This window comes from Theropithecus gelada, chromosome 10 (genome assembly GCF_003255815.1).
Source record: "Theropithecus gelada isolate Dixy chromosome 10, Tgel_1.0, whole genome shotgun sequence".
Lineage (NCBI taxonomy): Eukaryota > Metazoa > Chordata > Mammalia > Primates > Cercopithecidae > Theropithecus > Theropithecus gelada.
The window spans coordinates 84,389,809-84,407,643 of record NC_037678.1 but is presented as its reverse complement, the minus strand read 5'-3'; the positions used below and the strand labels follow the sequence as shown (position 1 = coordinate 84,407,643).

General features: G+C 38.1%; 1 protein-coding gene across 2 annotated transcripts in view; it reads right to left on the bottom strand.

Annotated features, from left to right (window-relative positions):
* The window catches only part of SPTLC3 (serine palmitoyltransferase long chain base subunit 3), a 174,841-nt gene that overhangs the window by 80,652 nt on the left and 76,354 nt on the right, over nt 1-17,835 (bottom strand). For both annotated transcript variants that reach the window (XM_025400520.1, XM_025400521.1), the window contains one exon: nt 17,677-17,825. In XM_025400520.1, the coding sequence (XP_025256305.1) occupies nt 17,677-17,825 (149 nt within the window). The remainder of the gene's footprint in view (nt 1-17,676; nt 17,826-17,835) is intronic.

Genomic DNA, 17,835 nt, shown 5'->3' with positions numbered 1-17,835 from the left:
TGTCTTTATTAAGATATGCTGTAAATATAAAATATGTGTCATTTTCTGAAGCCATAGTATGATGAGAAAAAGAATGTAAAATAGTACTTTTTTTTTTTTTGAGATAGAGTCTCGCTCTGTAGCCCAGGCTGGAGTGCAGTGGTATGATCTCGACTCACTGCAGCCTCGGCCTCCCGGATTCAATCAATTCTCCTGCCTCAGCCTCCCGAGTAGCTGGGACTACAGGCGCATGCCCTCATGCCTGGCTAATTTTTTGTATTTTAGTAGAGATGGGGTTTCACCGTGTTGCCCAGGCTGGTCTCGAACACCTGAGCTCAGGCAATCCATCCGCCTTGGCCTCCCAAAGTGCTGGGATTACAGGTGTGAGCCACTGCACCCAGCCCGATATTTTTTATAGTGATTACACATTTAAATGGCAATAGTCTGACATACTGTGTTAAAGAAAATATATAATTAAATTGATTTTACCGTTTTTTTTCCTTATTAAATGTGGTTATTAGAAAATTTAATATTACACATGCGTCTTGCCTCCTGTTTTTATTGAGCAATGCTTTCTAAATGATATAACTGACAGAACGGAAAAATGTACAAGTGGAGAGATGCTGTAATTTACACACACAGAACATAGGAGCTGTTGCTCGGATTTAAGTTACAGGAGTATTGTTATCATGTTTAGGGCCGCTATAAACATACTTCCTTTTGCCCAAGGATCAACATAGTTTAATATACAGAGTATGATATAAGAATGTATTTAAATTGGTAAATTAGTTTTCTTACTGTGCTAAAATAGTAAGAAGGTACTGAATGGTCAGTTCTAAGATTTCTATTGCATTTCATGTTGAAGAGGACACTTCTTGATCTTTGCCGTTCATGAGAGGTCACACTGAGGGGCCTTGCTTTTCAAAGCAGAATTTATTTATCCCCAAAGTTATTAGAAGACATAGTAAAACAAGCGTTCTAGGCCAGGTGCGGTGGCCCACGCTTGTAATCCCAGCATTTTGGGAGGCCGAGGCAGGTGGATTACCTAAGGTCAGGAGTTCAAGACCAACCTAGCCAACATGGTGAAACCCCATTTCTATTAAAAATACCAAAAAAAAAAAAAAATTAGCCTGGCATGGTAGCGCATGCCTGTAATCCCAGCTACTCAGGAGGCTGAGGCAGGAGAATCACTTGAACCCGGGAGGCGGAGGTTACAGTGAGCCGAGATTGCCCCACTGCACTCCACCCTGGGTGACAGAGTGAGACTCCATCTCAAAAAAACAAAACAAAACAAAAAACAAAAAACAACAACAACAAAAACAAGTATTTTTTTCTTTTTTTTTTTTTTATTATACTTTAAGTTCCAGGGTACATGTGCACAATGTGCAGGTTTGTTACATATGTATACATGTGCCATGTTGGTGTGCTGCACCCATCAACTCGTCAGGACCCATCAACTCGTCATTTACATTAGTTATAACGCCCAATGCCATCCCTCCTCCCTTCCCCCCTCCCCATAATAGGCTCCAGTGTGTGATGTTCCCCTTCCTGTGTCCAAGTGTTCTCATTGTTCAATTCCCACCTATGAGTGAGAACATGCGGTGTTTGATTTTCTGTTCTTGCGATAGTTTGCTGAGAATGATGGTTTCCAGCTGCATCCGTGTCCCTACAAAGGACACAAACTCATTCATTTTTATGGCTGCATAGTATTCCATGGTGTATATGTGCCACATTTTCTTAATCCAGTCTGTCATTGATGGACATTTGGGTTAATTCCAAGTCTTTGCTATTGTGAATAGTGCTGCAATAAACATACGTGTGCATGTGTCTTTATAGCAGCATGATTTATAATCCTTTGGGTATATACCCAGTAATGAGATGGCTGGGTCATATGGTATTTCTAGTTCTAGATCCTTGAGGAATCGCCATACTGTTTTCCACAATGATTGAACTAGTTTACAGTCCCACCAACAGTGTAAGAGTGTTCCTATTTCTCCACATCCTCTCCAGCACCTGTTGTTTCCTGACTTTTTAATGATTGCCATTCTAACTGGTGTGAGATGGTATCTCATTGTGGTTTTGATTTGCATTTCTCTGATGGCCAGTGATGACGAGCATTTTTTCATGTGTCTGTTGGCTGTATGACTGTCTTCTTTTGAGAAATGTCTGTTCATATCCCTTGCCCACTTTTTGATGGGGTTGTTTGTTTTTTTATTCTTGTAAATTTGTTTGAGTTCTTTGTAGGTTCTGGATATTAGCCCTTTGTCAGGTGAGTAGATTGCAAAAATTTTCTCCCATTCTGTAGGTTGCCTGTTCACTCTGATGGTAGTTTCTTTTGCTGTGCAGAAGCTCTTTAGTTTAATTAGATCCCATTTGTCAATTTTGGCTTTTGTTGCCGTTGCTTTTGGTGTTTTAGACATGAAGTCCTTGCCCATGCCTATGTCCTGAATAGTATTACCTAGGTTTTATTCTAGGATTTTTATGGCATTAGGTCTAACATTTATGTCTCTAATCCATCTTGAATTAATTTTCATATAAGGAGTAAGGAAAGGATCCAGTTTCAGCTTTCTACTTATGGCTAGCCAATTTTCCCAGCACCGTTTATTAAATAGGGAATCCTTCCCCCATTTCTTGAAAAACAAGTGTTCTAATAGTCAATCTGACTCAAGATTTGGTGCAATGTTTAAAGTTTACATTGTAATTTCAAACTTTGTATCATCAAAGATATATTATGGAACGGGAAGAGAAACTGGTATTTAGGAATAAAACATGGGCATATCATTTGCCAGATTTGCGTTTACCTAAAAGAGGCTTCTTCCCAATGGGAATGGTTCCAAGAATAGACAGTGAAAAGGCCAACAGCCTGGGTATCAGGAGGCTAGGTTCTGGCTTTAGCTCTTCCATTACCAGCTGTGTGGCCTCTGGCTACCTTTCCTGGAAGTTTGCAGAGGGATTCAGATAAATGCCATTTTAGGCTTTCCCAATGTTGCACGTGCTGTTTCCTCCACATAAAATCATCTTTTTGCCCTTCATCTTTTCTCTGAAGCCTTTCTCAGCTTCCCCAGGGAAAACTCGTCATTCTTCTCTTCTGAGATTGAATAACATTTATCATATGATGATTGCAGCACTTATTAAGTTGAACTGAGAATGTTCCCAGGGCAATCTTCTCTAGTACAGAAAGAGTCCTTGGGGTGCAGATACTGTGTGTGAGACCTCATGACTTCCATAGATACTGACAATAGTATCATAGATGGCCATAGTATCAGACATTCTATGATGGTGTCATAGATGTTTGTCTTAGCAACCACAGTGTCTAGCACAGTGCTGACACATAGTAGGTACTTGTAGAGTTATATGGGGTCTTTTGATGAATAACTAAGACAGGGCTGAGCTTAGAGTAGGAGATGGCACAGGGAAGAAGATCAAAAGGCCATGCAATGCCAAGGCAATAAGGTGACTAGGCAGTGAATACCAGCCTGAAGACATTCATTCCTAGAGAAGTCTTCTAGTAAAGACACAAGGTGCCCAAACTTTGCCAACTTGATATATTTCCCCTTTCCTGCCCAGAGAGTCAGGTGACAACTGGTCCAGTCACCCAGAAGTGCATGAGTAGAAGTTCATGATGCAACTCCATTTGTCTTTCTCCACCCTTAATCTTTCCAAAACCTGCTATCTCAGGAGCTTAATCTACAACAGTTGCATCACTAAAAGTTGTTAGGTTAATGTGGAATGTGTTGTCACACAAACAGCCAGCCAACTCATGAGAAGTGGGTGTGTCTAAGACCATTCTGAGAAATTGCTCACTACAAGATCCTTTCCATTAGACCTGGCTTAAAGACAGGGAGGAGGCTAGGCACAGTGGTTCATGCCTATAATCCCAGCACTTTGGGAGGCTGAGGCAGGAGGATTACTTGAAGTCAGGAGTCTGAGACCAGCCTGGCCAATACGGTGAGAACCCCATCTCTAAAAAATAAATAAAAAGTAAAGTAGCTGGGCGTGGTGGTACGCACCACCCCAGCTATTTGGGAGGCTGAGGTGAGAGGATTGAGCTTAGGAGGTTGAGGCTGAAGTAAGCTATGATCACATCACTGCACACCAGCCTGGGTGACAAAGCAAGATCTCATTAAAAAAAAAAAGAAAGAAAGAAAAGGAAAAAGAAAACAAAGGAAAAGAGAGGAAAAAGGAATTGCCAGTGTCCATCTGAGGTCTGAGGTCCCCAGACACAGTCCTTTTTCAGGATTTCCAGTGGGCACGTAGTTAGCAAAGTGACTTTTAGCTGCTAGATGCAAGACCACTTTCTATGACCAGATGTCTCACAACAGAGTTACAAGTTAAGAGCGGTTTTGCATCTAGGGGCTTACCTTCATTTATATAGAAAACAATAATCCCCAAATTCCATTACCATGGAATTTCTCTGTTTAGTGTTCATAGCTCAGACTTTATTAACAAACCTGAAAGATTCCCAGGATGGCTGAGGATCTTTCACCACTTCTACTTCAGGAAGCCATGCCTTTGAAAATCAGATTGGACTGGTCTGGCGTGAGGTGGGTTTTTAAAGGAATAATGAAAAATCTTCCTTTTAATCAAGGGCTGCTTTACTCTTCCTGCTCTTCATATTCAAAAAATAAAAATGTAGGAAGAGCTTGGGGAAATAAAGTAGTCACTAGAAGCTTTGCTTTCTACAAACATTCATTCAGGCTATACCCTGATTGAATAAAGGTGTCAACTTGCAGTTGGTGGTCCAAGTACTTAGGTAATTCTGGAAATCAAGTACAACATTTTGTCTTTGGTATACAAACATTGGCATTTTTTAACTCCTAAGAAAGCATAGTTATAATGCTAGCTGAAGGTATAAATAAACCCACAATAGCTTTTTTTTCTGTTTCTCTGTGACATTTTAGTCTCTGAAAGTCAATAACAGCCATAAATTGGCTATTGACAATGGATCTCCAAATTGCTGTGTTATGCATATAATGAATCTTATTTTTGTCCTGGTGGTTCATTTATCCAGTGTTAAACTCAAAACCTGCTTTATAAATAAAATAAGAAACACAAACTGGAAGTATCCTCTTGTCAGCTCTCTAAGTAGTGTTTTCATGTGCCAAGTGCCACGTTTACTGCCATCAGTCAAATAAAAAATTAGATTCAAGATAAAGTACCAATATTCTATCTATGGACTATATGCATGTCTACTGAATTTTTGTTGATACTGACTGGCTTGTACTCTTTAGGCAGATATTACTGGCCTACATATTAACGTTGGTTAATAGCAAAGAGTGTGGGTGTTATTAACAAACCTGTTTCACAACTACCAATTCTTCTTTTGTAGCCCACATGAAGACTATTTTCCAAATTGTAACTGTAGCCACTTTTGGTCCAGAGTGTCCTGTTCATAAACTGTTCCTTAGACCTGGCCTAACAGCAGGCTGTTTGTAATGGGGACCTGCCAGCTGTCCCATCTTGCCATTCACATTGTGAGTCAGAGTTATGAGTTCACATCTGTGGCACTTTGCTTGAACTGGCAATTCTTGCATTAAAGCCAGCAGTCACATTCTGCTTAAAGAATTCCACCTTGGAGTTCATCCTTCGGAAGCATTTGGGGTACTCTGCTGCCCTCTTTGATCCACTTCCGTCCAGTCTAATGGAGGTTATGGAACAATATTGCTTCTCGAGTGACTTTGTTTTTCTGGCCAACATTATGAGATAGTCTGGAAGAAGCCAGATGTAGTATCTGAAATGGGTCTAGATCATACAGTTACACTGAGCATAGGCCACTGCTGCTGGGCTAAGAGACCCTCCATCATGGTGAAGTCTGGAAAAATGGCGGAAATAACTTTCAACTGCCCACTTACTCAGGCCTTAATTTTAAACAAACCACCAATCAAGCTGCCTTTTGGCAGGTTGAAGCATTAGCAAATATTAGATCAGATGTAAATAAAAACCTTAAGTGGGGCACAGGTATATAATTATGATGGTCCTTCAGATAAAATAATTCTGATGAGAGAAGATTTTCTAAGTAGACAGAATGATAACTTCTCTCTCATCCCCTGGTCTCCATTATCTTTTTTTAAAGTTTTATTGATTTTTATAAATAATGTGTAATGAGTGTTCCCCAATGTATGATCATTGCTTAATTTAATGCTCATACTCTATATCCTCTCTAATCCTCACACCTACACATATTCTATAAAGTAAGCAACTGTATCCTTATTTTACTAGTGAGGAAACAGGTACCAACGTGATGCTACTTAAAGGAGACAGAACTGATAAATGCAGACCATCTACTTCACAATGTGCCAAGCTAATATACCGAAATGTTTTAAGCCTTATCTCAATTGTCATCCAATTTTTTGAGGTGGGTACTATTATTATCTTCATTTTATAGATGAGGAAAAAAAAACTTGAGAATTTAGTTTACCCTCAAGACCCCTTGGAGGTTCCAAGGTCACACAGTTAGTAAGTTTAGAGCCAAGATTCAAATTAGCATGTCTGACTCCAGAGATGAAACGCTTCATCACAATTCCATGGCTTTTTCCAAAGCAGGAAATTTTGGCAGCTGCTAGCCCAAGAGGTGCTAAGCATCTGTATGTTCTTAAATATATAAAGATTTGTTGTTATAAACATCGTAGACAATTTATTGAAATATTAATGTATGCATGTTCTCCTTAAAAAGTTTTTATTCCCCCCCTTCCATGTTTCATAAGTAACCAGGTTGGGTTTAGTTTTTGCTTGTAAAGAGGTTCATGATACAGGGTCCAAAGCAGGAATTATTTCCTTCCAGTCTTTATAAAAGCTTACACAAACTGAAAGGATTCCATTAGGAGTACTCAAAGGAGAGGAATCAAGGTATGTGAAGCAGAGAGCGCAAAGAGGATTGATCAAGACTGGAGTCAACGGATCCATTCATATCTCTTGATGGTAGCTGCCTGGGGACAGTTGCAAGTTGCATGAACATGGCTTGGATGCTAGATACTGGAGTCTCTATCCTCACCATGGACTCCTCGGCCTCCAGCATAGGACAGAGACACTAGGTTTCTGGACCACAGGGCTTGTATTTAGTTAAACAGTGGGTCAACAGTGTTGACCAGTGTGGTTATGGGACCAAGGACCAGGAGAAAGCCCTGATGTTGGGAGCTGCATAATAATCTAAAAGCTTTGCTCCATCTTGAAAAATGGGAGCCCCAGTATGGACTAAAAGTAGAAATCCAGATTGGGAATTGGGGCCAATATTAACTTGGTAATAAAAAAAGGAACTGGAGTAATTCTTGCACTCTTGAGTTGGTGATACACATGGCCTTTCCATTCATTTACTATGTTACCTTGGGAAAGTTATTGAGACTTTCAGGACTTTGGTATGCACTTTCACAAAAGTAAGTTAGACTAAACTCTAGGGACCTTGCTGAACCTCAGTTCTGTGATTTCATTACTCCCTCTGTATTTTACTTTCACTAAATAGCAGAGAATTAAGTCTGGAAGTAGTATATGATAAGATGAGAGGCTCTATATTGTGCCTTTGATGAAGATTAATACACAGGCCCCTATGTGGTCTTTTAGTTCTAGCTCTTCATTGGAAGAGTTTATTCTACTCCTTCTGGGCTCACTAACATAAACTCAAATTATACAGGGGCTCCAAGCTGGTGAATAGTTCAGAGGAATATACACATCTTTACCCTGAAGGATGGTAATAGAAACATAAAATAGGTAGATCAAAAGTAGGGAAAGTCTGGATGAACTCCTGGACCCTGCAACTCAAGTATTTTAAACTCTGGGCTACTTAACACTAGGTGGAAAGTCAGGTCACATATTTAGGTTATGTCCTGTCTATGAGAGGAAATGCAGGTGTCAAGATGATCAGAAATGACTTCCATTGCACTACCAGATCTAACTCTTTTGCATTATCAGGAAGAGTACAGAATAAATGGATTGGTATTACATTTCTGTCACATGGTTCTTCTGCCACCCTTAATGCTCCTCTTCCCAAAGATAATCGCCTGGATATGCGAAATTAGGAGCAGACATTGATGATGTCCTTCATCTTCTTCAAGTTGATATCAATGGCCTTAAAAGATATACACAGGTGCTGATGTCAATGAAGTTTGTATTCTTTTATTTCTTTTTCTTTTTGAGACTGAGTTTCGCACTCATTGCCCAGGCTGGAGTGCAATAGTGCGATCTTGGCTCACTGCAACCTCCGTCTCCCAGGTTCAAGTGATTCTACTGCCTCGGCCTCCCTAGTAGCTGGGATTACAGGCATGTGCCACCATGCCAGGCTAATTTTGTATTTTTAGTAGAGATGGAGTTTCTCCACATTGGTCAGGCTGGTCCCGAACTCCTGACCTCAGGTGATCCGCCCGCCTTGGCCTCCCAAATTGCTGGGATTACAGGCATGAGCCACCGTGCCCAGTGGTATTCTTAATATATTTGGCTGTAATGAGAGTTTTTTAGTCTAAAGGAAGGATCTTGGTATTTGGCTGATGTGAACTGAGATTTGGAAATGTGGCTCACTGCTATTAAATCTAGAGGATTTATTTTCTCCAAATCATTGTGATGTCAAGTACTTGTCTAGATCAGCAAACTTTTGGTGGAGATCTAGAGAATAAATGGTTTGGGCTTTGCAGGCCATATGGTTGTTGTTGCAACTATTCAACTCTGCTGTTGTAAAGTGAAAACAGTCATAGACAATACACAAAATAATGGGTACGGCTGTGATCCAACAAAGCTTTACGGACACTGAAATTTGAACTTCATATAATATTCATGTGTCACAAAGTCTTACTCTTATTTTTATTATTCCAATTATTTAAAACTGTACAAAAACAGAGGGCAGCTGGATTGGTTTAGTGACCTCTGATCTTGATGGTTTCTGGTTTTTGCTATGAGCAGCATGGAGCAGCACAAGTGGCTCTCCAGTGGGACTCAAGAGAACTGATGTCTAGTCTTCTCAACCTACAGACTGTGGAAACATTGATTGGCAAGTCATTAAAAATCTCTGGGGTTTTATGTGTCTCATCTTATGGTATTTATGTGGGAAGATGGAAGGTGGCAGATCTACAAATTCTGAAATTCTATGAGTTTCAACATTGTTTGATCATCCCAGATATCACCTTGCTGGCAAGTATTATACTTATGTAAAATTACTGTCGTATCTCATTGAATTGTGCTTGGCTTTGTTGAACCTATAGGACTAAATTCTACGCTTGCAGAAGTGTGCCTGCTAGTTGAAATTGAGCTGTGCTATAATTTCTATCACGGTCATGAGAAGGGCAATTACGTTGTCAGAACTCTACTAGGTCTCAGGAAATTGCCAAAAGGCTTTCGGAAACCAAGATACGCTTTCATTTTTCTCCTCCCAAACAATTCTTCCGAGAGTCCCATTCTCCCGAAACATACTCTTACAAGAAAATTAACAGGCTTGAGAGAAATGCAATAAAATCTCATTATCAGAATCTACAATAATTTGGTTTGAGAGGAATTGGCACTATTCATGAAGAAAGGTTTTGCTGTGTCCATTATCTAATTGGAGTGGGGATGTTTATCGCTAATTTAATCAAATCCACTGCTTGAAAACGTGTTTATTACATTGAGTTACATAAAAATAAGTTAATTAAAATTTCTTTTTAAAAGAAAGTTAAGATCTCTACTTGGTAGCAATTTTTTAGAAACTGCTCATTCTTAAGGCAACTTAAAAGGACAAAAGAATATATTTATTTAAAATATACTTTAGACATTTTGCATATTTGGGCTGGTCCCTTCTTCAAAAGCTCAGGTTAAAAAACTACACTTCTTAGACCTAGCTACAAATCTTTGAGAAAGAAACACAGGAAAAGCCTTGATAATTTAAATAAAATGATAGCAGATAATTTGTTAGGAAGATAAATGGTTGGGAGGAGGGGTTTACAAATTCGCTAATGATTAAGAACAATATGCTGGACATCCTCTAGTTCACAACCTATAGTTCAGCAATGTATAGTCAATTATTAACCAATGTTATTTCTGTATATCAGTGACAATTCCCATGAGTCAGCCCACTCCTTGTTCCTCTTTGCCTTTGAAAACCTGTTGGTGGCAAAGGTGGGAGGAAGCACTTCCCAAGGCAACTTGTAAGTGTGTCCTGGGAAACTGTCCTGAACTTCGGGCCAAATGAACTCTCTATATTAATTTCGCCTCAGTTTCTTTCTTTAGGTCGACAGGAGAAACTAGGATTTGAGTTTCAAGCAACTTAATCCCAGAGCTTTTGTTCTTGACCATGGTGCTAAAGAACTTCATTATAATTTCAAATGACTAAATAATATTACGCTAAACAAATCCACCAAATATATTTAATCAATTTCTGAATGTTAGAAACTACTTGTTTCCCTAACTTTATCATTATTAGTCTCACTGCAATGATTATTCTTGAACATACTTATTTCGAGTTTAAGTACTTATTCATGTTTTTAAAGACAAAATTTCTCAAAATAGAGTTACAAAGTTAAATGGCTGCTTTTGATGCCTTTTCAAATTGCTCTCTAATTTACTTTATCAATGGTATATGAGAGTGCTCTTTTCTTCACTCCTTTGAAACTACTGGGTATTACTATTTTTTAACTTTTGTCAATTAGGGAAAAAGGATACCTCAATGTCTTAATCATTCTTTGATTATTAATAGTCATATATACAATACATATATGGCTAATGAGTCTATGGAAAATATTCTGCCCCATTAATAATCAAAGAATGATTAAGACATGGGGATACCATTATATATATATAATGGTATCTTATATATATCATAAATGCCTGTTTGTATACTAGATCTACTTTTTAATGTTAAATTTTCACTGAACTATAATATACACACAGAAAAGGAAACAAATCATAAATATAGAGCTCTATAAATTTTCATAATGTGAACACACACACATGTAACTACATCAGGATAAAGAAATGATTATGAACAGCCCTAGGAAGTCCCCCTGCGTCCCCTTCTGGTTCTCATCCACCTTCCTCTAAAGGTGAGTGCTATCCTATGCATTCCCGACAGAGGCAATGTTGCCCCAAAAGGGGCAAAAATTGGTTCTTGTGGGAGGGGTAATATCTTATTCTATGCAGGTATACCTACCCACTATATAAACAGATATTCTATCTATCTATCTATTTATCTATCTAGATATATATAGATATAGACATACATATGTATATAACATGCTCGTAGGTTTTATATATAAACATTTCATAGGGGTGATGTGATAATGACAAAAAGGTTGAGAAATGTCACACTATCCTGGCTGTGCAGTTTTGCCTGTTTTTTTTTTTTTTTTTTGAGACAGAGTTTCACTCGGTCATCAGGCTGGAGGGCAATGGTGCGATCTTGGCTCACTGCAACCTCTGCCTCCTAGGTTCAAGGAACCCAATTTTCCTGCCTCGGACTCCCAAGTAGCTGGGGCTACAGGTGCATGCCACCACATCCAGCTAATTAGAGACGGGGTTTCACCATGCTGGCCAGGATGGTCTCCATCTCTTGACCTCATGATCCGCCTACCTTGGCCTCCCAAAGTGTCGGGATTACAGGAGTGAGCCACCGCACCCGGCCAAGTTTTGCCTGTTTTGAACCTTATCAAAAACTTATCCTACTTCTTAAATTGGGATATTCTTTTTTTTGTTGGTTTGTGAGAGTCTTTAAGTGTTAAGAATATTAACATGTTGTCATATATATTGGGAATAACTTTTTCCAATTGTGTTCTTTGGCTTTTATCTTTGTTAACCTTGTTTTCTACGTACAGAGGTTTAAATGTTTCATTTTGCTGAATCTTTTCCCTTCAGGTTTTTGTGAGTGTTTTCTCGGGTTCCCTGGGGCATTAGGACAAACTAAACTACTGTCAGAATCAGGCTTGAGAAGCCTGAAGGGCAAACAGCTGTGACAGGTGGTTGGGTTAGGAGCAGGCTGCCTCACATCCAGCAGGGAAGAGTGCCTGCCCATTTTCCATGACCAGGGTGGCCCCTGTGGCACTGAGTCAGCTTGCAGGACCCCTCCCACCCAGAGGGCATTCTGCCAGGGTGAGGTGAAGTCACCTGGAAAAGATGGCAGGCCAACACAGGTTGTAGAACTGAGCAGGGTTTGGTCATAAGTGACAAACTAGAAAAGCATTGCGCACATCAAGAAAACTATAGTCTGACATTCCTAACAGGGTCCTCCCTGGGAACACACAGAGTGCATTTCATATTTGAATTGTCTCAGTAGTTTTATTTTGCTCATTTGATATTTTTCATCAATTCATTTATTCATTCACTCAATTATTTTGAAAGTTTTTGGTGGTGGTGGTGGTGGTTTTTGTATTTTCCATGTCAATCTCAAATGTATTTGCAATTTATCTAGGTGTAATTTACCTAGATGTAATATGTGAGGTGGGAATATAACTTCTTCCCTTATATGACCAACCAGTTATAACACTAATCATGAAATCATTGATCCTTTTCTCACCTGATCCGAAATACTCTTCTTATCACGTACAAATGAGAGTGCAATGTTGTATCTGTTTCTAGGCTTTTAGTTTCTACCCATCCACCTCTACCCTTCTTATTGAGCTTGTGTTCAATTTACATATTCGTTTGGGGAATAATTAATATAATCACAGTACTGAATTTTCCCCTTCAAGTATATGGTATTTCCGTTTTTTAAAAATGTCTTCTGTTAAGTCTTTTATAAAAGTTTTATAGTTTTCTTTCAATAGGTTCCAAACATTTTCAAAATAAGTGTATTCCCTAGGTGTTTGCTAATTTTGGTTATATTTAGTAGTAATATTATTTCCCTAGTATATTCTCTTACTGTTTATAGTTGATTATTAACTTTACTGTATGAATTAAAAATTGTTCTTTGTTGAATCTTTTTATGTCTAATAAATTTTTGATTACTTAAATATGTAAAGTGGAGGAAAATGGACCAAAACTCTGTTTTGAGTGAATGGAGAGGCATAGTGAGGGATGGGCTCACTGTCCTACTTGGTCAATTCCCCCTTTGTCTGGTAGCCCCAAGAACAGCCCCTCCACAAGTCTCACTTGCCCCCCACAGGTCAAAGCTTGAAACCCAGAAGGTGAACAATAAACTCATCTACAGATAATGGCTGTTTTACCTCTTCCTTTGTTATATATATACTTCTTATTCTGTCACACAATAGTCTTTCGATAAATATTCATTAACTTAAAGAATGAATAATGAATTAATTATACTGTTTAGTACTTCCAAAGGTTATTAAAAATGATAGTAAAACAGGCATCTTCATCTTTTTCTTGACTTTAAAATAAATACTTCTGGTATTTAACCAAGAATCATAGTACGATCTCTTCAAGGTAGATATTTTTTTTCTATTCAGGAATTTCTTGTTTATATTCTATTTAAAATTTTAGAGAAATGGATAATGAACTTTATACATGCTTAGCAGCATCTGTGAAGATAATCAGTTTATTTCTTAGCTATTTCAATATTTTAAATGATCTCCTTATTGAAGTATTATTTTGATCCCTGAATAGAATTACTTGATTATGTTATTCTGTGATTTGAATGTACTCTTATCTAAATGCCAATTTTCATATATAATACATATATTATTATATTATTACTTTAAAAATATATTTATATTTTCTTTTTATATATTTATAAAATATTGTTACTTTGAAAAATATATAATAGTTTTATAAGTAATAATATTATTTATATTTTATATATAAAATATATAAAGTAATAGTAATTTATACTTTTCAGTTTATTAAATGCATGTTTGTTAGATTTGGAGATCAAGGTTATGCTACCTCAATGGTTGTCAAGTGTGGCTGCTTACCCGAATCACCTGCGGTGACTTATTAAAAATACAGATGTTAGGCTTAGGGTGGTGGCTCCTCCCTATCATCCCACTATTTTTGGCGCTGAGGCAGGAGGATCACTAGAGGCCAGGAGTTTGAGGTTACAGTGAGCTGTGATTACACCACTGCAATCCAGCCTGGGTAACAGAATGAAACTCTAACTCTTTAAATTTTAAAAAAAAAAAGTACAGACAGCTCGGCTCAATAGAAATTACTCTTTCAAATGCTTAAGTTTCTGTTTTTAACTTTAATAATTCAATACTTTTGCTTTTCCTTTATTCTTTGCTATGTTGGTTGCCCAGTTTACTAGCTTTCATCTTTCCTGCTTAGTAAGGTAAGACTTACAGTTTCCTCTATCTACACAACTAGCTGCTTCCCGTAATCTCATACCTGTTAGTTTGTTATTAATTTTTAGCTTTATTTCACAGCATTCAAGAATGTGACTTATGTAGGTTCTACTTTTTAGAATTTCATGTGGTTTTCTTTGTGGCATAATATATAGTAGATTTTTATGAAAATTCAATGAGGATTTAAAAAGGTGAGGTGTAGAGGTAATATGTTTTAAGGTTTAGCATTCAATAGATAACTATTAAATTAACAATTAATCATTAATGATTACATTGTTAATGTCTTCTATATCATTTGTTTATTTATTTTTGGCTTCTTACTTTATTACTTTATAAGTAATTAACCTAATTATTACTTTATAAGTAATAATAATACCATTTCTATTTTATATATAAAATGTATAAAGTTATAATAATTTATACTTTTCCCTTTTTTAAATGCATTTTTGTCAGATTTGGAGATCAAGGTTATGCTAACTTAATGGTTGTCAACTGTGGGAGACACTTTATAGTCTCCTATTACCATATTATTTTTTTGTTTTTTGTTGCTTTTCTTTTTTGTTGCTTCATTTACGTGGAATGTAAATTGACCCATAAAGTAGCCAAAGCCTCCCTTACTTTTGTATTCCACTGTTTTTTAGTTCTACTCTAAAATAAGCAGTAGTATATAATTTCACATCTTGAAAACAGCATTTGCACTTCTGTACAGATGTGTCTGGAAATATATCATTTCCAGCTGTATTTTGGGTCTCGGTTTTAACATTTATAGGTACAGGTTTGGCAAACAATCTTCCTCCACGAACCTTCCTTCTGGGCTCTTCCTTTGCTGCTGCTTCTACTAACGCGACCACCCTTTTGAGCCCCTTTGGTGGTTGCAGCAGGGAGTGGGCACTAGGCACCTGGTGGGACCTATCTTTCTATTTCTCACCCTTTGAAATAATTTTAACTTAATATTGTATATTTTTAAATTACAGCACATAGTTGAGTTTAGGTTTTTGGCCAAATCTCAGTCTTTTTCTTTTGATAGACAAATCTCTTCTAGGTACATTTTTTTTTTTGTCAAAATAATATCTGTTATTTATGTTTTAAGTGATTGCTTGTTATTTCCTTTTCTGTCTTTCCTTTTTTGTTACATGGATTTTATTTTCCTTTTTCCCTTGGAATATTGAAAACTATTTCTAAAATCTCTGAGGAGTTATTTTTTAGTGATTAAATGTTCATAAATTTGTAGGTTCTCAAGAAGCTATTTTGGTTACTAAAAATTGTTGAACTTTTAGCTTTCCAATTTTCATTGTTAACACATTTGTACTGTTAAATATTCTCTTAAGACACGTTTTCCAAAAGATACCTGTGTTCCTTAGAATAAATGGCTTGCAGAATTGTGCTACTCTTAATTCTTGCATGCCATGTTAAGATTATTATTAATGTTGCAGAATACTTTAAATATCCCCTCTTTATTTATTCATTTCCTGACTGACTGCTTATATTCATGTTTCAGTCATTCTATTTGCCTAAAATTAGCGTGGGTGGCTTCTCTTTGAGTCTTTCACTATTTACTTGAAAAATGTTAAAGTCCTTTTCTTCGAACTTGACGTGGAGAGCTAAATGAAATGGAGAAATATTAAAAACTGGGCGATTCAGAAGGGTGAGTAGGTGGAGAAAGAACTCGGGCTGAGTGCAGTACCAAATGGGACCTTCATTTCTGCCTAGTTTCTTAGGGTTTGCTAAACCTGCAGAGTCGGGGACCCATGTTCCATATCTGGCTTCCCCTGTAAGTGAACATTGTCTGTATCAAGCAGCTTTCCTTCAATCTCTACCACCTGCGTAGGGAGTGTGCTGTCTCTTTGAGTTGGGGGGTTGTTGTCAGGAATGTGTCTTCTGCCTGGTCATTAACAACCCTGGTATTGGGTGTCACCAGCACCAGAGGAAATATCTCAAATGGTTACTGACCCTGTGCTCCTTATGGCTAGGGGTACTCCTCCAGTCTCTGCCCCATCTCCAAATGGGGCATCACAGGTGACCCAGTCTTTCTAAGTGGAGTAAAACCTCCCATTTTCATCTCCACCCTGTTAACATCTCCAGCCCTTATGCCTCAAAATGAAGATAAGTAAGATTTTTTTTTTTTTTTTTTTTTGAGACGGAGTCTCGCTCTGTCGCCCAGGCTGGAGTGCAGTGGCCGGATCTCAGCTCACTGCAAGCTCCGCCTCCCGGGTTCACGCCATTCTCCTGCCTCAGCCTCCCGAGTAGCTGGGACTACAGGCGCCTGCCACCTCGCCCGGCTAATTTTTTGTATTTTTTTGGTAGAGACGGGGTTTCACCATGTTAGCCAGGATGGTCTCGATCTCCTGACCTCGTGATCCGCCCGTCTCGGCCTCCCAAAGTGCTGGGATTACAGGCTTGAGCCACCGCGCCCGGCCAGTAAGATTTTTTTTAAAGAAATCTGTGCACCCACTATTAACTCTAGAGCTTTAGCCAATGAATGTTGGGATAAAAAGGTACCTACTTTGTTCAATGTGAATTATTTGTTGCACAAGTCTGAATAATTAAATTGTTTATAAAACTCTCTGCTAACTGGTTATCTAAGAGGGACATGTGGTTCATAATTCATTAACATGATAGTAAATCTCTTTTTAGTCACATTTGCCTCCAATTCTTAGACAGACCTAACCGACCTGGTGAACCTTGCATGTGTCACTGGGAGGGAGAAGTGCTGTAGTAGAGAAAGCTGAGCTAGACCGGGAATTAGGTTGGTTATTTACTTTCCTTAAGTACATCACCTAGGTGCCATGATCTCAGATTCTTCCCCCAGAAGATGAGAATAACACCACCTGTGCTGCCTACACAGGTGTTTGGTTTTTTTTGTTTTTTTTGAATAAATGAACGTTCTCCCTCTCTCTCCCTCTCTCTATCCTCATGCCAAGAATTGAAAAGCATTACGTAAGAGCAAGCTTGCATTATTCTTTCTTCCTGAATTGAAGAGGAGTGGGTTTCCTTCTCACAGATGTTACTCCTTTGAGTAAAAGAAAAACATTTTAGCTAAAAGGAAAATAAAAAGGCAGTCTGCTCGTCTGCTCCACCTGGTCGATTCATTCATTTGTTCAATGCAACTTTACACAAGTCCAACCCTTCTTCTCACAAAGTTTATGTTTTAGGAGCAGAGACAGGCCATATACGAATACAAATACAAGATCATTTTAACCAGTGATGAACATCATTAAGAAAAGTGGAAGAAAGGGCGGAAAAGGACCAGCTAGAGGAAGCACAGTGTTGCTATTTTAGATAATATGGGGAGGAAAGATCTATTTTTGTCTATTCTGGAGAATTGAAACATGTAATTAATAAACTGCCTGGCAACAGTCTAATGCTTGAAATTTCCCAAACTATCTCTTTTTCTTTCTGTATTGCATGACACCTTTTTAAGGCACACCGTCCAAATATGATCTAGATTTGAGAGGCAGACACAAGGAATCTGAGACCTAACAGGAAAAAAATTCAAAACAGTGAGTGTACATACCCATTTCATGCCTGGTGCTGGCCACGCCTGTGCCATACACCTCTAAAACATCCTTTATTGTCCTCATAGACTCATCGTACTTGGCTGCAAGACCAAGGAAGTTATAGGAGCCCATGTTGATGACATCTTTGATGACTCTTCCAGTAAACCTGCAGGGAA